At 43.5% G+C, this 25,422-nt stretch overlaps 1 protein-coding gene across 5 annotated transcripts in view; it reads left to right on the top strand.

Moving 5' to 3' along the window:
* Nucleotides 1-24,741, top strand: part of LOC144723338 (tubulin polymerization-promoting protein family member 3-like) — a 34,843-nt gene extending 10,102 nt beyond the window's left edge. For all 5 annotated transcript variants that reach the window (XM_078602045.1, XM_078602048.1, XM_078602047.1 and 2 more), the window contains 3 exons: nt 5,325-5,594; nt 11,837-11,990; nt 21,411-24,741. In XM_078602045.1, coding sequence (XP_078458171.1) covers nt 5,404-5,594; nt 11,837-11,990; nt 21,411-21,629 — 564 coding nt within the window. In that variant the 5' untranslated portion in view covers nt 5,325-5,403 and the 3' untranslated portion in view covers nt 21,630-24,741. The remainder of the gene's footprint in view (nt 1-5,324; nt 5,595-11,836; nt 11,991-21,410) is intronic.
* The last annotated feature ends 681 nt before the right edge of the window (nt 24,742-25,422 follow it).

Here is a 25,422-nt window from a genome sequence, read left to right as displayed (position 1 = left end):
AACAGGGATGCGCAAGGAATCGACGATTAAAAGTCTGCTCAAATGACTGTTCGTGCAGCATTCATCTTCATGAGCAGCCCTGAGCCAATGGTGGAAATTCCACATCCCTATGGTGGAGGTGTAAGGCACCACACACAGACACTTAATTTGGCTGCTAAAAAATTCCACAGGGTCAGCCACTTTGTTGAGTTTTCATTGGTGGCCAGGTCGCTTCTGAAAAAGAGCTGTATAGCTCTGGGCCTTACCTGGAAAAATAAAAACAGTTTTAAATAATTGTTTTCATGCTTGACTCCTATTATTGACTCTCATCTTTTATGGAACATTATTTTGTATAGTCTGGTATGGCACGGTATTGTAATGTTATTATTAGTATGGATTACAGTACTGTGCTGTGATATAAAAGAATAAACTTACAGCCTTTGGTCAAATATCGATTTAAAGCTTTCGTGACTGCAGAGATTCATCTTCTTGGTTCTTTCGGTAAAGTTACGTAGAAGGGAAATAATAAAATAATAAAAATAAAACATAAAATACAATTATCACGACGTTTCGGCCACAACGCAAGCAGCCGTCCTCAGGTGAAGAACAGGTCTGTTGAAATTTTTTTATTTCCCTTCTACATGACTTTACCGAAAGAACCAAGAAGATGAAGCCTTTGGTCAATCCACTGCTGGATGACGGCTTCTCCACACCATCATGTTAGCCATGGAGGTTATTTGACCATACTTCATCACACAGATCAGACCAGCTTGGTGAAGTGGGAGGATGCAGGCCCGGTTCGGATATCACTATACACGGAAGTTATCCATGCCGGGAATCGGTAACCAGGTTGTCCGTAGTGTGGTTACCTCTGTTCCACCACTTAGCCCACTGTGGTGTAAAAGAAAGCATTAAGTGCGAGTATGTTCTTAATTAAAAAATAAACATCAAACAGTGTTTGACATATGCTTCAGTCTGTACTGTGCATAATTCTGGCAGTAAATGTCGTCGTACTTGATATGGTATGTGCTTTGAATGTGTGTAGTATGGGTCTGTTGTGTATATGTCTACAGAATGTACTTCACATGCGTATAGCGTATGCATGTGTTAACATGCATAGTTTATATGTGGTTATATATAATGCATGTGGCATAATTGTAAATCTAATGGGATTTTTTTAATTAATTTGAACAAAATGCTTATACTCACATGTGTTTTCCAGTATTGCACACACACTGAAAATTACCCAAATATGAATTCTCGCTAAATAAATACACGGGTGGAGCATTTCCATTCCCAGCCACGGCAAACATCAGCAGCGGCGAGTTTTATCCAAATATTGTATGAACTCGGCCCCTCTTCCCCAACCCGCACTGATAAGTGCGGTGAAGTACGATCAGACGACGCTCACGACCGACACCGCACGATGGAGGCCTTCATCCAGGAGTGCATCGACAAAGGGGTGTGGGGAACATCTTCATTTGTTCTCGTTTCCATGCGCTCAGCGACGACGACGACAATGCAGGTTCCCATTGCAAATTGACAATGTGACTCTCAATGCACGTTTCACCTGGTTAAATAAACTGGCAGCAATTATGCACAGTTCCTGGGCTGGTATTTTCTTAACATTTTGACTATTCTTTTGGGGAAGTCTTGTGTGTGTGTCTGCGCTGTGGGGCGGTGGTGTCGCGGTTAATGTGCTGCGCTACGAACATGGAAACCCGGGTTTGATTCCGGCTCACGGCCAACACCAAAAGTGATGATTATGTGAACCGGTCCTGGCCCTCCCCGATGTGGACTTGGCCTCAAGTGAGTAACTGGTGCGATATGTAAACATTGCCACTAAGGAGACAAAGGCGGCCGGGCGTGCTGTTGGCCACCCACCCCCTTGTGTGCCGTGCTGGCCTTCATAGGTGCTACTTGCTATAACAGCACTTGCCTCGACAGTCTGTTTAGGCTATACGGGGGATCTTTGTCTTTGTGGGGCCATTTACATTGAAAGGCACACGGTGTTTGCTGGACTCTGGGGCCGCGCATGGCTGCGGGATAACTTTCAGTGTGTACTTATCAATCACAACACCTGGCCCCTCCCAGTGCTGTGAGCTTAAACATGCCTCACCACTTTGTTGGAAAGAGTTAGTGTGCCCCAGTTAGTCACGTTTCGGTGTTAAAATGGTAAATTAGTGGCCAGTACCGGATGATATGTTGAATGGTTTTTCAGTCATTTTGCGGGTAAAATACATGCACACATTTTACAGACGAAACAACCCTGGGGAAAAAAACAGCAGCTGTTTGAGGCTTTTTTTTATCAGGTCAATCCTCCCATATGTGTGTCACACGCACACTCGATAGACCACAATGCAACAGTATTGTAGACAATCATTAAACTGCCTCTGCATTGAGCAGTCACCCCTCTGAACGTCAATCCATTATATAAACACCCGACCAGCAATGTGATGTGTTTATCCCAGAAAGCCCCACCGAGTTTTGTAACGCTCTCTCAGGAGGGTATTTCTTGGGCCACTTTATTCAGTACAGTACAAATATTTCAATATTTCAACGGAGCGCCTGACAATAACCAACATGCAGGCTGTGTTTCCATTGCGAGTGTTTATCTCAGGGGTCGGCAACCTACGGCTCCGGAGCCGCATGCGGCTCTTTATGGGCTGCTTCTTGACGATATGTACGTATGTACATAGATGCATTGCGGCTCTTGAAATACTGAATTTTGTACCGAATTGGAAAGAAATGGCTCTTCTTGTTATTTTGGTTGCCGACCCCTGGTTTATCTGATAAACAGAACGCAGAAGAAAGGAATGCGACTGCAAATATTCTCAAATGCTTTCCAACGTACATTTGTCCTCAAAAGTATTTTTTTAAGTCTAATGAATACTTATTACCTGCGGTGAACTGGATGAGAAACATTGACATGAACAAAGAAAATGTGTAAATGGAAGTAATCCTGAAAAGTATTCAAAGGATCATTGCGACATGAACATGGGGATTTGAGAACGTGCCGGATAACGTACTGAGTGTTTGTTAAAGTCTTAATTAGAATCAGAATCTTTATTTAGACTGGAAGAATGCGATGAGCTATGAAGCTCTTTCACAGATGCCCAGTAGGGGCAGGTCAAAAAGTTACAACAAGAAACAATACGAACACAGGCAGGAGTGCAAAGTATAGGGAATTTTAGCAAGTCACTAAATTAAAAAATAAACTATATACGTGGGCTTGGGCAGGACACATTGCTAGAAGGGATGATGGTTGATTGGAAAGATTAATGACATAGTGACAGCCAAGGGAAAGCACGTGCCCAAAAGTAGTAGAAGGACCACCAAGGAGATGGAGCATATAAATATTATCCTGATTCAATGACATCAGCTTGTGTGCAGTTACTGGGTTGGATTGTCATGTCGCAGGAGTGGTGATGGCTTGGGTGTGCATTCATACAGCAGTGGATTGGTCATGGCCGATGAAGAATGACGTTATTGCTTGAGCCCGGTAACGAGGTGACAGGATGACGGTGCATATAATGACGTTATTGGGATTCATGTGCTCGGGGTGCATGATGTCATCGCCATGGGAAAAAAGGCTTTTCTATTTAGAAGTAGTGTTATATCCTCGAGTTTTGGGCAATCCTCTGATCGATCTGCTCCTATTTTCTGCAGGATAAAAGAATCCTCATGAGAACAAATTTATATTAAAACACTCATATTGGACATCTGAATGAGTTATTTTGACCCCCTTGATATCGACAGATGGATAGAGCTAATGCGTTCATGCTTTCGTCCTTAATTGGAAAGTATAAAAAGTACAAGGGCAATGGAATTGGCATGATTCACATCAGTAATTGTCATAACGTTAATCTCTGAAGTATTACGCTACGAGTGTATCCGATACATTACAATCATAAGACGTTTTACAAAATGTAATAACTACATCGGTGTAGAAACCACAGCACAACAGGCTGGTCCAGATGTCTTGTGACCCCTATTTAGTTCTCTAAAACGTCATATTTGTATACCGATGGGCTGTGAAAACAGAAATGAATTGGCAGAGGAACAAAGCATTTTTAGCGGCAATTATTTGGCGGGGGGGTCACAAGATATCTGGACCATCCTGTACTGTTGCCAGGGCTCGGCATTCACAAGAGCAATAACGAGCCCCAGGGACACAGCAGCCAGGGCAGCACAAATGAGTCACATGACCGATGCAACCACAGAGGTGCCACATTCACCTCGATAGGGTAGGACAGGGTTTGTATGTCAAAATAAAATCCCTCCCAGAAGGCAATGTGGCCGAAGGTACGTGTACAAAGAATACTTTTTTTTTGGAAAGGGTGCGTATTGTCTGTCTATATGTTGAACTTCTTCAGCACTATACCTAGCCAGCCGTGCTAATCGGAGGGTTGAAGCCTCTTAAAAAAACGTTTCTGCCACGATCGCCTCTGCCTGTGTGTCCAGCCATCGGCAATGGCCTGTGTTGCCTTTTACTCGCACCACCACTGTGGCAACAGCAAACATTTCTCGAGATCATCACTGATTTCTCCGTTTACTTATTGCAATATGAATATTACATTACCACGGCGGCATGGTTTCGTTGGTGTCATCATAATAATAACACTTGTGTTGCATTATTTAGATGTCAAACATAACTAACGTGTGTATTGCATTCGGGAAAAGTGGTTATACGTGAAACGCACATCGGGTGGTGGTCTGTATATTTTGTTAAATGTACATCTACATAAAAAAAACAATCCCCCACAAAGCCTCACAGTTGAGTTTTATTTGAGCGATTGGCTTTTGCAGTGTGACCAATGTGGTTGGGGTGTGGCAGGCGTATTTATTTAATGTGCGTGGCTTGGCACAATACCTTAAGCGCTATAATTACCTCCACAAGGCACACCTCACGTCAATTACAGAAAACACGGGGCCTGCCCAATGTTGATTCATCATCAAACACTTGTTGCCCGAGGTAGCAGAATGCAAGGTTTTTTTACGGTTTAAATCCACAAACTTTTACACTCGGAAATGTTTTCTAGCACGTCTATATTTAATTACCTTGACGACATCACTTGCGAGTGTAGTTAACAGTTCTTAAGCAGTCGGCCAAACTATAAAATTGTTGAACATTTTCTCACGAATGAAAATTTGAATCTAATTAATATTTACAGAGCGCTTGGACTATTTTCTGTCTTGAGAAAACTTCCAGAGGGACCTATAATCAACATTCATTGAATCAACGTGTGCGCGAATGAGTAATTGAATAAAGAACAATTACAAAACACGCTAAGTAATGCATTGGTTAACGTCATGTGCGGTCTCGCAACTTGTGTTTTGTGTAGCGGGCAGGAGCGACTTCATTGAAACAAAATCATCCCATCGGAGCAGTGACGAGGAGAGGAGGAGAAGGGGTGTTTGGACATGGCGGAGGGCGAGGTGGACATCGCATCGCTGGAGGATTCGTTTAAAAAGTTCGCCGTCCTGGGAGACACCAAGGCCACGGGCAAGGAGCTCAACGGCAAAAACTTCGCCAAGCTGTGCAAAGACTGCAAGGTCATCGACGGCAAGGCAATCACATCAACCGACGTCGACATCGCGTTCTCCAAAGTCAAGTGAGTATTTTTGCCACGCGCCAAAGCGCTATGCTCTGGAGACGTGATCACATGGCCGGCGTTTGCTTTTAGACGAACGGGATGGGGGGGGGTGTGTGCGATTTGACAGGGTCGTGCGATGTGATTGCGCGGACGTGGGGAGCCAAGGTTTCGTTTAGCATTCAATGTTGAGCACGTTTCGTGCATTAGATCCGGTGACTTAACGGGAGCTGTCCGGCTGACGTCACGGTGACGAAATTCGGGGGGTGAACGGTGTCATGTCTGGGCTCCGCGTACGTCACAGCTGATCATTGGAGCCTTTCTCTGAGCTCGGGCTTGCGAGCGTGAGATACGATACCTCTTTAACGCAAACCAATCGATATCTTGCACGGTTTTTTTCGATCATTTCTTCTGTTAATATCTATTGCCCAAATGTTTTGCTTTCACAGATTCTCATTTTTGTTTTGTAATCCGCTAACTTAATGCCATGCGTGTGTTTGACTTAACCCAGGTGTGTTCTACATTACACTACTCTCCTTTGAAAGGTTCATGAGTGTGAGAAAGACTGCTTAATTGAAGACATATGTTGTTCAACTTGTAAAGCATTACTAGGCTTAGCCCTTATGCCTTGAGCTGTGTAGCCATTGCACAGAAGCAGTGGGTGTAAGGTGGGTGGGACATCTGTGCCAAACTTAACCTGGTCTCAGGTGCGGACAGCACCGAGTGGTTGTTTCTAAATTATCTTGTCAGTAGCTTCAGGGTGTTCACTCTTCATTCTGTACTGTACTTGGTAAATATATTTATTTGAAGCTCAGGAGCTCCAGGTTTCATCACTGTTGATGAAGTGTAAAAGATTTGTCATGCTGAAGAGTTTGAGGTCTCGTCCCATTTTTACCTTGAACTGATGAAGAATTTACTCGGTTGGAGACTTGAACTAGAACCATAAGCATTGGTGAATGCGACAACCGACCGTAAAGAGTGTACGTTTAAGTGAAAACGGTCGCCACCAAGATGGCTAATTTGTGCTTAATGTCCAGCGTCCTGTTGGAGAACGCTCCTGTGCAGTGTCCAAGCCACCACCTGTCCCGTGCACCTGCCTTGACGATGTTTGCAGTGCACAAAAGGGTTTGGCTTAAAGACAATGCGGGCAATGCAGACAATGCAGCGTCACCTGTTTTTCTGGTGCTGCTTTTTTTTTCGGCTGCGTCGATTTGCTGTGTGCCCCCCGTGGTCATCGACGGCCATGCCGAGTGGAACCTTCCCGCACATCGGTCTCGCCCTTTGCAGAGGATAACATTCACCGTCAAGCAGCGGGCATGCGGCCTCTGTGGCGTTTGGGTTGCCATGAGAATGGGAGGCTGTTTAGGGTAAAATTGGGGGTCAGAGCAAAGTGCAAGCGTGGTCCTGCTATCAGTTTTAAATGTTCAGCACGTTTATGCGTCTCCATTTTACTGTCGTTGTGGAGACCCATGGTGGTCGTAAATAAATGTACAAAATATTCCAACATGTACCTTTCTTTGAGGGCTAGGTGATACGCCGTTTGTTGTTGTGTTTTTTACGACAATGTAAGTTTTGTTTTATTATTTAGGAATGTCAAGTTTCAACTGCCTGGTAATTCAATGAATTGTCATGATTTGTGGTTGTAGTATTGTGTACACCGTTGGCATAAATGTATATTATTTGTATATAATGTTCACAAATCATAAGGCATGGATTTGTACATGCACAATTCAATGCATTTATGGTGAGTGCAGGAATAGGTTTTCATCGTTCCGTCTTTACATGCTTTCTACTTAGTCTTATGTCACGAAGCGGATGTCACAGAACTATTTTTGAGATCATGTCAAGTAACCTCTACATGCTACATGAACAGTCAAACTGATTTTTCTTTTCGAATTTAGCAGAATTAAGTGCAAAATAATTTTAACATGATGGCTGCTATTGGGTAGCTATAGCTACTCTTAGGTTACTATTCAAATGCCAATTTAAAAACTGGTCATCAGAAAACAATAGAATATATTCTCATCAAGGCCATGTTGTTCAAAGTGCAGTAACAAACTCTTTTTTCCCTCTCTTTAGCCTCTTTACGCGCTATGAAGAAGTGTCATTGCCAAAAACGTCACCTATTATATAGTTTTCCTTTCAAAGGCAATGTTATTGATTAACGTGTTTAGTTTTTTCGTTGTTCATGATTTTATTTTTATAGTAATTTGTTGATATGACCTGAGACTGACCATACATTTATGTCATTTGAGAACCCAATTTAATCACAAGTGGTCCGCCTGAATTTACGCTCATCCCAGATACGTATTTGACATGTGAATAACTGAAAATTGGTAATCACTGCAATTTTATCACAGTTGATGGGGGTTCCTCTGTGGCAATGTTATTTCCTTTGCCTGGTATGGAGGAGGTCGTGGATTCAATCCTGGACCCTGATGATTCCTGTATATTTGGAATTTGCGTGTTCTCTCTTCCCATGGTCGTCTGGATTTGTCTCCGGGTCTTCCGGTTTCGCCCTCCACATTTATAAACAGGTGTTTTGATTATTTGGCTGCTACTATAAATCCCCACAGAGGGATAGAAGCCACTTTGGTGAACTATCATGTGTGGCTAGGTCATCTCTGAAAAATAGCTAATAGTTCAGTACCTGGTAAATGAAATAGTTTAGTTTAGATACATGAGGCCTACATTTTAAGAAATTGTAAACGTGTACGTATATTGGTGTTTAAGATTAACTTTTCTGAAAAGCCTGAGAAATATTCACCTGCTCATTGCATTAGATGTTTAAGTACCTTTTACATTTACTCAAATATACAATACGTATACAATACTGCCAGTAGAAATGTACCTTTTTATTCAAATAAAAGAATAAATGTTCCATTCTTTGATGATCTACTGGATGTAAAGGCCTCCCCATGCCACGTTGGTCATGGGTTTTTTTTGACCATGCTTCTCTGTGCTGATTTGTGCTTAATAGGTCTGGTGGTGGGAAGGGGGGTACCCCAGCACCATTTCTGATGTTACTCAACACTGAATTAAATTCTGGGTTACTGGGTTTAAAGTCTCATTGCATGATCGCATACGCTACCATTTCCACCCCTCCATTATTCCAAAAACGCTCAAAGTATTAAAAATCAACAAATACAGGATGTGTCATAGTGCAATTTGTATGTGGTGTTGTGGTGGTGATTGCTGAAAATATTACATATTCTCAAGGTTTACTGGCATGTAAAAAGCCCACAAATGTTAAATAACATGTTTTTAAGAGTAGGGGCAACGTCGTTTGTCATATTTGGAGAATGCTTAAAACATTCCGTCGGGCACTTTTTTGCAAAATATTATTCCCCTGCTCACGCGTTAAACGCCTTTTGCACCTATGGAGTGAGCGTGGATTGCAGCTGCGACTCGCATAGGTGGCCCAGACAAACACGCGATTCGGCCAAACGTGAAATTTATTCAATCGCCTTCTTGCTTAAGTTGGCAGCACGTGTGTGTGCGCAGCAGGCTACCATGTCTTACCTCATAGGGTACAGCAAGCTAAAGGGTTTCTCTCGATACCCTGTTTGAGTGTAGGTGATGTTGAATATTTTAAAGAAAACAAATCGCCAAGTATAAAATATTCATGGTCCTTTCATTCAACACCATCTGTGCTTTGTAACTGTTGTACAGAGGAGAGACCCCAACAGTTCAGAGATTCGTCGCTACACAGGGGGTTGTGAGTCCATTTCAAAATAGATTCATTTTTGTTAACTTATTGTGGTGAAAGTAGCAGCCTTGTAGGGGTCAGATAAACCCATTGCGTACAATATACACGGACCGATAAACCATTTGTACACGCTCAATTTGATGCCTGTAATCGATGAATTGATGCTTCGTTACACCCCCAACCTTGTACACAACCGGAACACGATATAGTTCGTAGAGCAACCATGTCCAGTTTGCGAGGTTGTCAGTTCAGATCCTGGCTGGTGAGTGTCACCTCGCTCAATCATCCCTCCAAAGTCGGTAAAACGAGCACTGCGTGTGAAGCTGCACCCATTGGGTGGAAGGTGGCAGAGCAGTTGTCCCTCGGAAATACTCATCCCTACCGTAGAAATGTTTAAAGTCGACCTTTGACTCAAGATTGAGAGCAGAAATAAGTACCACCCATAGCTCATTGGAACATTGGGACACAATGACGAGCAATACCCCATATGACGAAGGTGGTATACAAGACAAAGATTTAACACGTAGGCTTTCGCGACCAATATTATTCATAATATAGGTTTTTGGTTCAGATCGCGTTATTTATAAATGTGTCGTAACCCTCCACCACCCGACACGGCCAAACAGTAAAAAAAGAAAATCCTTTGAAAAACGTGACACATTTTACTGTTTGGCCTTGTCGGGTGGTGGAGGGTTACGACACATTTATAAGTAACGCTATCTGACCCAAAAACCTATATTATGAAGACAAAGATTGTTCATGTCATTAGCACATGCATGAGCTTTGCCGTTTTTGCTGTCTTAATTTGTTTTAACACTGTCTCATTTTGTCGTCGTCACTGAAAAAAATGGCAGAGTGATAAGAATCGAGGCTTTTGTGGGAACGAGTTGGATTGCATCTGCAAACGACCATAGGTTGTGTGCACAGGATGTTCTTTGTCTGATGGTTCACACGCCAGATGGTTATCACAATCATGGAGGACCCGTATTGTATTTCGGTGGTTCCCGCGATTATCACCTCCTTGCCGATGCTGATAATACTGTGTAGGTTACCGAAAACCTCGGACCCTTTTCATTTTGGTAAACATTTACCGCTGGGCGGTGGTGGCGCATGCCTTAAATCTGGCACCGTGCAGGGGAGGGTTAGCGGATCGCCCGAGGTGCCATACCCTGGCTCGCCAGGAGAAGGCAGTACAGCAAGTGGGCTAATTGCCATTTGTTTCAATCTGTGAGAGAGTTGCCCCTTTGCTTGCTTACATCTTCTCCCGGTGCTCCGGTTTCCTCCCACACATAGAAACACTCATCATTCATTGACTGAAAAATATTCACGTAAAAAAAGCTTTCCTCGATAGATAAATAAGTAAATAATGGCGATAGTTGGTGTGTTATCATCATCAGTGTCGGTTTGTAACGCAGGATTCACAACAAAACACACATACCTCTGTACTTCTATAATTTTACACCATCATGTAAAGGTTTATTAAGTAGAGATAGAATTCGCTCAACTGAATTCGAGTTGTATCCACTTGTGTATGCATGGATTTATTTCTGGGCCACTCCAGTCCCCCCCCCCCCACGCTAAAACACTCAATAGAGATATTAGAAAAGCTGTGTGGAAGGCTTGAGGCTCAATGAAGCTATCCTGGATGACCATGAGTCAACTTGTTTCCTTGTTGAAGTGACCATGGAGTATTGCTCAAACTATATAGATGTTTACAAATACGACTCTCTGCACGTGCAGAGATGTGTTCATAATCAACGTTTTTGGGTTTAGATCGCGTTATTTATAAATGTGTCGTAACCCTCCACCACCCGACACGGCCAATCAGTAAAAAAGTGTCACGTTGACAAAAGACAAATAGTTCACTGCTTTAGCCCACCGGTGTGTTGAAGCGTGAAACCACAACATTTACAATTTGAGTACGACGTTTCGCTGGTAATTGCATCCAGCATCATCGGGCAATTCTATTTGTCTTTTGTCAACGTGACACTTTTTTACTGATTGGCCGTGTCGGGTGGTGGAGGGTTACGACACATTTATAAATAACGCGATCTAAACCCAAAAACGTTGATTATGAATAATATTGGTCACGAAAGCCTACGTGTTAAACAGAGATGTGTTCTCAATCTCGCGTCCATTCTCTTCTAAATGACATGAAAGCATTGTGCTATATTTATAGCAATTTGGAGTTCGTTTTTGTGGGGTTTTTGTGTGTATGGCGTGACCGTCGTTTTCTGTAGATATTCACGTATCCAATCTTTTCACATATCCGCCAAAAGCCGAGTCCCCAGTGGGTCGAATATGCGATGTTGTTCTGTGTACTCAGCCCATCAACCCGATAGGATTGATGGGCTGAGTCGACCCGTGATCATGATGTGAATTCGAAACCTTTCGAAATTGTTGGCCGTGCTTTCTACCCACAGCATTAGGTGGGCAGACAAGTAAAGGGGCCGCGGTTATCGGTAATTTTATGGGTAATTTCACCGCAATGCAAGCGGTGCATTGTCTGAGTGGGTGCTGTCTGCGTGTGACCCTCTCCCTGGCACACCGGCAGACAGAAGGCGGCACGGGTGATCACGTTCGAAGAGTTCAAGGAGGCGCTTCAGCAACTCTCGTGTAAACGCTTCAAGGACAAGGATGAGCAGGAGGCCCTAGAGGAGACGTACAAGCTCATCGCTGGGAAGTCCCCCATCATCCATGGGGTCACGGTACGGCAGCACACCTGGAGTCAGAAAGACCAGAGGACTCTCCTTGCAGTCCCGTCTAACGCCTGTTGGGGGATGGTGCTTTTAACCCTTTCCTGTTCCGATGACGGACGTGTACGTCATTAGTTTTTCTTCCAATTCGGTTCCGATGACGTACGTGCAACATCGTACGTGTACGCCATAGGAAGGAAACTGGAAGAAAAACGAAAATAAAATAACTTTTATCGGTACCGAGGTTCCCACAAGGCCACGCGGGAGGGCGTGTGGCACAGTTTGGCGCCAGCTATCATAGAGTGCAGTGGTCGTGTCGCTACTGTTCTCTGAAGTGCACTGTCTTTAAAATCAGCGACACTACACCTGCATACATAAAATTAACGCTGAGTTGCTTGCGTGCTCCAAAATTCAGAGGTGAATGGGACCCGAACCCTGCAACTTGCAGACATCTCAGAACGGGAAAGGGTTAAGTGAGCACCTGTTAAGGTTGGAATGGTACAATCCTGCCTTGAATGCTCTCTCATCTTGGATTGATTTTAACTTCCTCCAGCTAGATGTTGTCAAAACTGAAGAACTTCTAATCGACCAAAAGTTCCACCACCCTCGGTAAAGACCTTGGTTTGTGTGTCAACCTCTTAAGCGCTGACATTACACTGGCAAAGAGTGTGGGAACCTTGGAGTTGCAGTTGATCCCAAGCTCTCATTTGCCTCCCACATATCTCAGCTCCGTCTGTGCAACATCTTCCCTTATCTGCAGTTTTTTCTTACTCCAGCTGTCACTATTCCAACTCCATTCTCGACAGCCTCCCCAAACCCCTCATCTCCGAAACTCGAGATGATCCAAAATGTTGCTGCTTCTATACTTCTCATCCACATATGTAAACAAGACCACATCAAATTTTGATTTAAAGCTTTCGTGACTGCAGGGATTCATATTATTGGTCTTTCGGTAAAGTCACGTAGAAGGGAAACAATAAAATAATAAAAATATGAAACAATACAATTATCACGACGTTTCGACTGCAACACAAGCAATCATCATCCTAATATTCCAATCCCCCCAACTCATTCCAATTCCCAGTTTAATGCCAGGTTAATTTCAAGATCCCACTCACCATCTTCAAAATCCACCTTTCCATCTCGCACTACTGCCCCCTTCCACACACCCTCTACTCCAGCAAACAAGGATTTCTGTCGAAGTCAACCATCGCCCAGTTTGAGGTCGCCCTTTCTCCTCTACCATCCCCGTCGTCTGGAACTCCCTTAACCCAGCCATCTATGATGTCGACTCCCTGCCCAATAAACATTTTTGCCGCAAGTGGACTTATTTCAATCGGTTTCCATCTGCACGGGGCATAGATAATTTCCCTCTCACACGTGGGTTTTCTCCGGATGGTCCGGTTACCTCCCACCTGTACAATAAATACTCGTAGTTTGGCTGAACGAATATTGAAAAAAATAAACCCAATTACAAGACCCTCCTGAAAAAGAGTCGTATGACTCAGTGTGGCTATCCTGGATAAACAAGTAATTTTCTTTCATCTAGGTTTATTTTTTCTCCACAAATGAATGCCTCTCTATACCTGTGTGAATATTTGAATACCTCCCACTAATTTCTGCAGAGCCATGAGGTCCAGTTGAATTTAGAAACTATATAAATCCAATCATTAGACCTCCTTTGCCAGTACCAAAATATAATAATAGGCTTTTTCCCCTTTTTTTTGGCAACAAAACTGAAAACTTTTTACGAGGATTCATGTGTGCATTAACCACAATACTTGTGGTCAAAATGCAAACAAAAAACAATCAGTTTCTAGGACAATGCATATATTATCAGTGTGTTTTTTGTTTGCATTTTCACCAAAAGTATTGTGGTTAATGCAGACATGATTCCTTGTAAAAAGGTTTCAGTTTGGTGTTTCAACATCTTAACACCTGTTTTGTTGCCAGAAAAAAAGGGGAAAACCCTATTATCTTAAAGTGCTATGTTTCACATAGTCTGCAGTAGTTTCAGAGTAAGGGGCTTTGCAAAATATAAATTGTAGGTAAAAAAATTCTAATTTGGACCATATCGCCGGCAACACAAATGTACACACATGATTCCTTGTAAAAAGGTTTCAGTTTTTTTGCCAGAAAAACGGGGAAAAACCCTATTTTTATATCAACCCAAGTTGCATTTTATTGTACAAGTCAACCTTGGGACCGGCTCTGCACAGGTTCACAGAACTCTTGATTGTAGCCATGGTCAGGGAGGCGAACTCAGGGCACATGCTTCGTAGTGAAGTGGACTAACCACTGTGCCAATACTCCACATTTATATTGTATATAAAAAGGACAAAGATCCCCCGTATAGCCTTAACAGACTGTTGAGACAAGTGTTGTTAGTGAGCACCTATGAAGGTTGGCACAGCACACGAGGGGGTGGGTGGCCAACACCATGCCTTTGTCTACCTAGTGGTGATATTTACACATTGCACAAGGTACTTATTTGAGGCCGAGTCGACCTAGGGGAGGAGACCCATGTCTGGTTCAGATAATCATTTACTAGCATTGGCCATGAGCAGGAATCGAACTCAGGTCGCCGGCTTCGTTGAACAGCGCGCTCACCATTGCACTACCGCTCCCATACATATATTTGTGTTGGTACGCACACACATAAAAACACACACACAAATAAAAGCATTAGCCAAACATGAAGGAGAATAATGCAACTCGGCTTTTGATGTTTTGAAAGATGAAGAGATATGGCAATATGACAGTCTCAGCCAGTAGAAAAATGCACCAGAGTCGAGCCAGAAAAGTGCAATTTGAAACGCGCTAATTTATCTTGTGGTTCGTAGGCAGAAAAATGAGTTGACTAACTTTGGTTTTCAGACGCGTGTAATTTCATCAGTTATTGGTGCATTTAATTGTAGCTAAATTTTTTCAGCATTGCGGCATCAAATGTGTACTTTAATTTGCTTTTTTGCAATGAGTGCCCCTGGCAGGCATGGGTTTCTGGGTTCCGCAGCATGAGGACGATAGGATTAACAAGGCTGTGGTCGGAGATGTTACAGTGGGGCTTGGCAGGCCGTGTCGTATTTCCTTTCTTTTTTTTTAAGTCCCGTGTGCTTGTAAATGCAATACCGCGCATCTTAATTTAAGCATCGCGTCTTAAAAACCGTTTTGGCACGAAGGAGGGGGGGGGGTCCACGGGGCAGGGGGGGTCTGTTTGCTGATTGCATGAAAGTTGGTTGCTGGAAGGCTCAGTCACATTATCATCCATGGCACAGCACGGCAGGGGCGATGGTGATTACACCCCATCCCCCTGTGCTGGTTACAAAGCCTCACGGTCGTCTTGTTTACGTTGCCCCCTTTTTGCTGCTTGGTCTCGGGCCTCGTTGCGAGCACCGCTCGGGCGTGCAGTTTCAATCTGCTTAATATAAAACAGCAAATACAAGTCTGTCTCGCCGGCCTTGTTTTGCCCAAAACGTCTTGGAAACGCGCACAACTCTGCGCTCAGTTGCCCCGGGTTACTCAAAGCACATGGCCTCATCCAGCGACGCTCACACCGACCACACGCTAAGAAAGCCTTTACCCTTCACCCGCGAGTGACCGCAAAAGCTGGCTCCACCGAGACGTTCAATTGGCGCTGGATAAAGTGCGGGCACGGGGGGGGCACGTGACGAGACTAAGCTCCCATGGGTTTGCTCTTCGGCCATGCGCTCTGCTTGTATTGGGCGTAACGAGGGTGGATGGGAGCTCGCTCTCGCCTGGGTATGGTTAAGTGCTGGCGTGCTGGCGACCATGCTGGCGACCATGCTGGCTATATAACCCCCGGTTTCCCAACATCTGCGAGTCCTCTACTCCCCACTTACCCTCCTGCCCCCTCCGTTCGTCCGACCGTCTGTCCGCTCTAGAACACACGTGCTTTTGTTCTTACGCGAACGACGGTGAGCAGAGTGAGACAGGGTGTTGGTTCTTAGGGGAGCGCCCATGGGCCCCCCATTCGAGTGGCAGAAAGTAACTTGAGAGTACCGTAATGTTGGTGAGCACACCCACCATCATCCCTCTTTGCACACGCGTTTGCAAAGTCTCCGCGAGGATGAATGAGGCTCTTCTTTGTGTGCGTTGGATCATCCGCAAGTAAAAGGTGCTGCATTATCCAGCGCAATCCTTTGCAGAATTTCTCTCGGGTTATCCCTGCGTGATGGACGCGATGTGAATTTCGTGAGAAACACATCATCCGTTCATTCTGCTCGTGCATTAGCCGAGGATTCTCCGGCTTGTCCTACTTATTTTCCCTTTGATCTTCCTCTATTGTAAGGGCGTTTGAAATAAAAATGTACTGTGGAAAATCAGCCCACGCAGATAATGAGACCCATCTTGTTTATTTTTTTGTTGTACCAGAAACGATGTGGTTGCTAATTCAGTGTGCGTGTGTCAGAGGCAACATGCCCTAACGCAGTCTTAATGGTTTATTTCTGAAACTGTTGCTGGGCTACAAAGGTGATCGTGAGAGAGACACTCCAGACATTAAGGCTCGTGCATTTGTCGTGCCATCAGGTCGGATAATTAATTTATTTCTGACAAAGAAAGAGGAAAAGGCATCGTGTTTCCATTTAATTTTCACGTTAAACGTTTTCTGGATTTGGCATTGGTGGGCAGTCATACATGTTATACTTAAAGTCCTCCGATATACATTTTTTAAAATGTATAGTCATAATAATCAACAACTGTTGTCATGTGGAGAAACTGGTTTCTGTCCTAGGAATGTGATATTTTCACTTTTGACTAGGGACCAGCAACGGAGGTGAGCAGCTCCCAACACTTTTGTGTAGCACTTGGTTCGTTTAAATTGATTGATGTACTGGTGCATACTCTGATGCTATTACTGCAGTAATTGTAGCGTTTATTTATAACGAGGTGAGAGCTCACTGCGAGATTACAAGTCACCTTATCAAGTGAGACTTTGGGTAGAAAAGTATATATTTAGTAGCAGACGCAACAAAGTACAATGATTGTAAAGGATATGAAATTCCCAAAAATAAACCCTTAAATTATCCAACATCAATTAAACATTGCAATAAAAACATCAACAAGACTTTATAATGGAAGTAGGAAACAAACTATGTGATTTAGAAGGCAAAGATAAACTGCATTTATATTCACATTGCCCAAGTTAATTTGTCGGAATTTTATAAATATGAGGCCTATGAATAAACCTTCACGTTAGGCCTGGCCTTGTCTTTTTTCTCATGCCACGCTTTGCAAACTTTGTGGGCTGCGACGACTCCTCATCGAAACCGATACGGGCAGAATGGGTGCCCTGGCCTAACTGTTAACAATTTATTCCGCGCATTAACAGTGCAGTCAGTTTGGCCAGGAGAGGGGGTAGATCTTGTTGGCGTTTTACATTGAACTAAATATCACGGCGTGATAAAGCGCGTCGGGGTAAAGGCTGCAACGCTCCCGAGCGAGTACCCTCCCCACCGTGGCATTTCACGGTGATGTGTGTGATTGCCATTTCACGTCTGTTTATGGGCAATAAATGTTTCATAGGGAAACCAAAACGCTGTAAAGCTGACGGCGAAATTGTGATCTCAGTGGTGTCGGTTGCCTGGCGACAGGCTGTTGCAGTCCTCATAAAATGTGTTTTGTTAAAGGTTATCTTGCTTTGAAAGGCAGAGCGGAATGATGACAGAGCCAAGTTACAAGGATTGCCAGCTTAATAATTCATCTTTATTTTTCGGAGTTTTACGCTCGCCACAATTTTAATAAGATTTTCAGGTTTTATTTATTATCTGCTTTCAAAGGAATAATAAGCAAAGCGGAAATTATGGAGTCTCAGGATGATATTTTCAGGACCGTCTAAAGTTGATAGTTTGTCAATTTTGTGTTGGTAACTAGTTACTTGTCAGAATCAGAATAATTATTTACACTGGAGGAATCTGATGGGCTATTAAGCTCTTTTTCACGGATGTCCAGTAGGGGTGGGTAAAACTCACACATTTAAGCAGAGAGCATTCAAACTTCAGTTCGAACAGACACCTACTTGCAGGTTCTGCCTTTTTAACACATTCCTGCGGAGGGAGCTGGTAGGAACGTTGGGTTGCTCGGTAAATGGCCAGGGTCAACGGCGGCGTGGTGTATTCCGTAAATATGCCCAACGGGCAGGCACAAGCCGGCGTGAGTAGGTTAAACGTTGAGTTTTATAAGGGCACCACGGGGTGACCAGCCCCTCCCCACCCAGCCCCACCCCTCCCACCCTCCCCACCCAGCCCCTCCCACCCTCCCCACCCAGCCCCTCCCCACCCAGCCCCTCCCTGCACGACGGACACCATAATCCCCTGTGGGCTGGTGTAACCAGGAGGTTCCTACCAGTAATAGCTCTTGTGTCCGTGTAGCTGGGTATCAGTTGCACACGATTCTTACGTGCTCCACCAACCCTCCCTCGCTCCCTACCAAACTGCTGGTGTAGAGGGTGTGTGGCGCCATGCCCAGCCTACGAAAAAAGTTAAACATTTCCGTAAAGAGGTCTTGTTTTAAGAGCAATATTCAATCACAATTGCATTCGACAAAGGGTAGAAAGTATTTCAGCATGAAAAACAATGTTGTAAGATACTTTGGGGGAAAATGTGTACTGTTATTAAAGTATCCCGCCAGATGGTCACTGTACGCGAGGACCTTGGCAGGGTTGGGTGCCGACTTTGCAGCAGCAACGACGACGAGGGCTGGCATGAGGAAAGAGGCGAACGAGAAGTGTGGTGGTCTCAAAGGCGAAATGCCGTCATGACCTCTTGATATCAAGTTTCAAGTTCAAGTTCATTTATTAGGTATAGCCCTGTGAGCCATTCGGCTCTTGAATCGGGTGCAACCGCAACAAACAGAAAAAAAACATGAACAAGAAAACATCTTAAAGTGACTATGTGCAAACAGAAAATCCAAGAAAAGACAGCAAAATATTGCAGAAAAAGCACCGTACACCAACACTGTGTGCAAAAATCCCAGTAGGATGCAAGTCAAACAACAACAACCACAAGACAACTTAGATTAAGGCCATCAGTCTAACTCTGTACTACAACAAACAAACATGGCCAATATGAACCCTGGATTGCACTATAATAAAATCGCGACATCTTCAGCTATCAGTAATACTTTAACGAGAGGACATTTCCTTAAGACACACACACGTGCGCTTTGGGGACGTCCTTTAACAGAGTGTGCCGTTTACAAGGGCGTTTGCTAAATCTGTGAGCAATTACGCAGTCAAGTGGCCGGTAACCATTTTACACGGCCCCTGTTATGTCTACGGGGAGTTTGTTGGACCATGGGGTCTGTGGCTGGTGTCACAATGTTCCACACAGTCTTTGCGCTATAGACTTCTTCTAATTAAATGCATCGCTACCAAATAGGTGCTTGACTTTTCCATACTCAACAAATTACATAATGCCTTGAATATGCTCAAAGTACAAAGGGGGTTGATGCACCATGAAAGAAATTGGCATTCCTCCCCTGCCCCTACTCCCAGTCCAAAGGTCATCTCTGGACTGTTTTCTTTTTTTGAAACACTGAATATGCCATGTGCACACAATCAGTGTAAAATGTCTTGCCAAGGAACACGGCCAGCTCCAGTCCCGATTAAACTTCACAGCTAATGTGCTGTCACATTAATCGCCTCCGCAGCATAATTTTTATTCATACGTCCACAGTTACAAAAGGAGGAAGGAACGATCGATGCTTGGGAATCTACGACGACAGGAGGGCCGTATGACTATTTAAAGTGCCTGCGTTTTGCTGCTGATTTTGAGCGAATATGAAATGAGGACCATGGCTTAGCGTAACGTCCGTTGTGGATTTCCCTTGCTGGTAATACCAGGGCAGGGTATTCATTATACCGGCGGTGGTCAATGAGAAACCACAGTTAGACAGAGCACATGCCGTGACTAGAACTGCTGGGTGGAACTGAGTGCATGTGTCAAACTCCCTTCATGAAAAGCGATTGGCGCGATTGGCAAATGGGGCCCGCACCTGCCCACGCATTGCGGAGGAGCGCAGGAGTTGCTCGTGCCCACGTCCCCGCTTGGCCCCTCGCTTCACAGTCCCGAGCCGCCCCCCCCCACCTCTGTGCCCGCAACCTCCACGATTTATGGGCTTGGGGAATGAAGTGGGCCAACGTCGTCGCAAGTGTGCGATGCATTATTGAAAAGGAAATTGGGCAACAGGAGTAAGTTGCAGCGGTTAATGAACGGAAGTAAATTAGTTTTGTTCAAACAATATTGCCGTTTTCATCCGACTCTGTGCATATGCACGAACCTGAGTTGACAGACGGAGGTGATGATGGGGTTAACTGCATGTTGTTTTTTCGAAGGTTAATATTTCACAGGAGAACATTCAAGTTGCGTTTGCACGACTGCACAATAGTGTTTTGCTGACAATTGTGTTGAATACAAGTTACTTGGGTGCACACCCGTATGAATTCTAATGATGGAGTACATCGTTTATGTAGGAGTTGCATTGGGTTATGCCTTACCTTTAGTCGTGGCTTCATGTATTCGTGTCCGTGCACTCTTTTTGCCTGGTCATTTTGTGGTTCTGTGTGTCTGGATATATGTATATAGTGTTTTGTCTGGTCAATGGCTCTGTGTTTAAGTATACAGTATTCCGATAGTATTTATATTGTATATAGATGATTGTGTAAAAAAATCTGTCTTCTGCCTGATATATTAGCTTCTCTGTATTTACATGCACGCCATTGTTATAGCGCGACTATATGCGCAGGAAGCCTTTATATAAAATATTAGAAGACATGGGCTTTGAGATTAATGCGGTTGTCTTTTTGTACAACACCCCAAGTGCTATTCCTGGCATTCCTTTCAGCGCTGAGGGTTTTGGCCCAGGTTTCCTGATTTTGTGGCCGAAAAAGGTCATCTTTCCACCACATTTTCGAGATGTAACCAGGCAACGGTAAAAAAAAAATCTTTCTTCAAATACTCCCGAAGTCACATTTTACACATGTAAAATGAGCGTGCTTTTGAAATTTATTGAACTCCATTCCCAAGACGTACATTGCATAATCCAGGCCCCGTCTGGTCTGTTTCATGTATGCGCCATGTTTTTTATGCCGTGCTGTATCGCAGAGCCGATCAATTAAACCAGCCACATTCCCAGCCGAACTGATGTGAATGCCCAGAGAAAACCCACACATTTGAGGTTAACAGTCAAAAACCCACAGATAGGTCAACCCACTGGATGTTTTATGTTCATCCTAACAACTGCATCCTCATAAGTCTCCCATAAACCTCTAAAACACCACAATCGAGACTTGCACACCACTATTGAATAAGTCCTAACTCTGCTTGTCTGTTGTGTTGTACACCACCCACGTATCCGTCAATTTGTTGACCCATCCTGTCCACCGGCCTGCCACCTGGATCGGCGATACCGCAGAAGGCGACGAACAAGGGCGGCGTTGGCCGGCTGACGGATCCCTCCAAGTACACGGGAACGCACAAGATGCGGTTCGATGAGACCGGCAAGGGGAAGGGCAAGGCGGGCCGGGAAGATATCCCCGACACGCGAGGATACGTGCACAGCTACAGGGACGCGGGCACGTACGACCAGAAAGTGAAAGGTGCCGTCGCGTCTCCCAATGCCAAGAAGACCTAACGGCACGGGTGCTACCTGGCCCACGGTCACCATATTTTCCCTGCCTCACTTTCCACTAGGTCACTCGTCCAAATAAATAGCTTTTAAAAGTATGGGTTTTTTTTCACGAAAAGAGGCATTTACGGATTTGTACACGTGTGGAATTTAGCAGGGAAAATAGTGTACCCTCTGTATTTAGTCTTTTTTTCCCGAACTGCTTTCCCAAGCAGACGTTTCTACTGCTAGTTAACTTCCTCTGCCACGTCGATACATATAAATATAAAGCCTAACATTACATTGCCAATATATGTAACTGCTGCCATCCTATGCCTTATCAGTTAAATGGTTAAATATGCACAGAGCGCTGGAAGGAATTGTGACCAAAGTGACACAGATATTCATTTTGTCTCTCCCCCTGGCTTCATGGTGGTGCTTGCTAATAATGAAAAAGGTACAGTACAAAGATTACCCTGCACTCCACCCCTCAGGGACGAGTGTGCCAGTCGAGGTTTTTGGTTTCTGGTTGTAGGGAGATACCTTACACCATTCCCCTAACACATGCACGTATATGTGTGCACGCGTGTACAGCTGTAGTGAAACCACTCCCCCCCCCCCCACATATAAAAGTCCCCGTCGCACAAAGAAAGTATTTGAATGACAAGCAAAGGTTCTTGTGCCCATGACTGTAGCAGATGCACACCTTTGGGTGTGGAAATGGATGAGTGATCAGTCTATGCCAAAATTTCAGAGCTCGTGCACTCCTAATGACATCACGTTAAGCCGATGACATCACCCCGAGTGATTTTATAACTTTTAAAAATAACACGTCCACGTACAAAACGAGATGATAGCACAGGTTGAAGCCAGGTAATAATGGTAATTTAATTGAATGCCCATCGGTCTCGAGTGGCAAATGTCAAACTGAAGACGTCAACCGAGGCACCATTGTTTTGACCAACACTTAGTATTTGTTTATTTGTCCAAGGGAGCCTCATTGAGTCTTAAAAGACTTTCACGAAGGGGGTTTTAATGGGCACCTGTCACAACGCCTGTGTGTTTGCTGAGATTCGGACATTCACAGGCAAGACCGCAGCTCATAACTTGCCCGCTTGACATCTAAGCCCACTTTGTAAGGCTTTAATGTCTACCTTTTTGAGGATTTAAATTTGTATTGAACATATGCTGTGCAGTATATTGTTTTTACATTACATTATACTGTAGTTAAGTTATATACAGCGTGGGGTTCAGTTTACATGCTTGTATCCGCAATATGTGCAAGGGGCACACACTGCCATTTGTCCTTTCATCAACTCCCACAATCGAATTAAATGCAAAATGTGTGAGCGGAGTGGTGGTGAGGAGAGACTCAACTGAGACTGAAGTGTCATTACATGTACATCAGGCTTGGCCTGTGCACACCTGATGCCCCTTTACATGAGGAAATGGCCCAGATATTCATAATTTGATTTCTTCCACCTGCTCGGTGAAGTCTGGGAAGCCAGGCCGCGGCCAGTTTAGCAAGTAGAAACGAAGTTCAAGTTCGTAGGTGCAGTGCTTGTATCGGTACAACCTGTTTACTCACAGGAGATCCTGCCTTGCTTTCCGTTTATAACAAAGTATCACCGTGAACCTCGCTGATTTGCAGTTGGAAATGTTGACCTTTTTTTTTTCAAAATCAAAGTAAGATATTTTAGTCTTGAAGAGATGGGAATGTTTAAATATATTAAGTGCTAAAGGCATTTTTTTTAAATAAAGTGATAAATAACTAAAAAATCATGCATATTTGTTAACGGATTATTTTTAGGATAAAAATCTCGGCTGCAGTTTTTTTTACTTTGGCCAGTGGTTGCTTTGAGGGCAAATGCAATGGCTTTTTATTTGCTTTGGATTTATGTGCAACTTTAAAATGTTGCACCCAATAAATGCAGTAACTTGGAGACTTTCACAGTGGTCTTTATAGTTCATCTGAAAAAAATTCTTACTGCCGAATGTGACACATCTGTGGCGTGTGACTACGCTTGAAATTGGAATGTAAACATATAGCTTTAAAGTGCTTTTGCACCAGCTTAAACTCGGCTCAGATGTTGGAGCATGATTGATGGGCCCGATTAGCGATGATGTCACATGTTTAAGGCCGACCAGCCACCTCTCCTGCAAAGTGTCTAAATGGCAGGCACTTTTGCAATGATACCCCATTGGCTGCTGCAGACATGCAGCACATTGACTGGCGTCTGTGTGGTTGAAATCTGACTGGCTGCTAATCGCAGAAAGCCAATTGGCTGGGCATTCATGGTGAAGCCTGTTTCGCCATCCATTATACGCAGCCTGTTGTCGACCTCTTATGTTGGAGCCTAAATATTAGTCGGCCCTTGCATGCGGCCGATTTCTTGGCACCTATGTTGCTGGTTGTTGGGAGCGTTGTGTTGTGCAGCTCAGTCGGTTGTTCTTGCATATCACATCTTGACCACTGCAGTAGCGCTTGCAGCCAGTTTGGGGGTGGATGTTATAACTTTGATTGTTAAGATGTAAAATTTCCTTTTGTATGTAACATTATCATTAAGCTATGGACTTACCAATATCACTGTGCAAACAGTAATTTCTCCTGTGCCCAGTGATTGTACTACGCATGATTTGTCTGTATTGCATGAACTGTTATACAGATGTCTGTTGTCCAAATGTACAGTAGCAGGGCTTGAATATTAAGTTATACACAAAATATGAAACTAAATCAATAATTGGTTTGTTTTATATATATACAGTATATTATTGCACATCACTTAAAAAATGTTAGAATTTGTTGTTAGCAATAGTATGTTTACAGAAAGTAGCTCATTTTAAAAAAGCAGTGTTAAACTTAAAGTGTCATTTTACTTAAATCACTTAAATATTCAAGACCAAATCACTGAAAGCAATACTTATGCCTTATTAATGTCGTCTCTTAAAACCTATTTTTAACCTGAAGAGATTGCCATAAAAACATGCAGAAGAATGGACGGAGGCTTAACACAATTTTACAGCTACGTATTTTAATTTGGTTTCATTGTATTTAAGTCTTGAAGCAAACTTGTGTAACAGTACAGATGCAACCAATTTTATTTTTTTTGCTTCAATAAATTACATTTTGGGGGAAAAATGTTTTACTGATGTGCATTTTATATGTAAACATTCACTGGCAATGCACACAGCTGAATGTTGAAAATTTACCTTTTTTCCAGCTGCAAGAATCAAATAAACCAAGCAACCCCTCCCGACAAACATTTATTCACTCGAATATTTCATCGACACATGACAGCTGATGATAAAACATGGCATTTAATCAGATTATAATATATACAGCAACACACTGGATATTGTTTTCACAGTAACATTTGAATATCCCACACCATAAACTTATTGTAATTGATTTTTGAAAACATGCCAGCTGGCTTTGAAATACGACTTATCATTCTTTTAAGATTAAAAGAGGTTTCGGGTAACAAAATTATTTTTTTTTAAACATACGTTTTTTCTGAAAAAATAAATAAATCGACTTTAAATTAAAAAAATTAAATAGAACACTGCCAGAACTAACATGGGGAAAACACTGCCACAGCAACTTGATTAATGTGAGCAATACTCACTGCCAAACAACTTATTTATAATACCACGCATTTATTATTTTCTATTACCAGCAACGTACTGTGAAAATCACAAGCGACCGTCAGCTGGTGCCATTTTTTTCACGTCGTTTAAATAGACAATATGGGCTGCACTCATGTGGCATTTATTCAGTTTAAACCACCCTTTTAGGGGAAGAGGAATGACTCCTTGGTTA

The sequence above is a fragment of the Lampetra planeri genome, chromosome 17 (genome assembly GCF_965212315.1).
Source record: "Lampetra planeri chromosome 17, kcLamPlan1.2.h2, whole genome shotgun sequence".
Classification (NCBI taxonomy): domain Eukaryota; kingdom Metazoa; phylum Chordata; class Hyperoartia; order Petromyzontiformes; family Petromyzontidae; genus Lampetra; species Lampetra planeri.
Note: the sequence above shows the minus strand (reverse complement) of the source record. Positions and strands in the feature narration are given on the sequence as shown.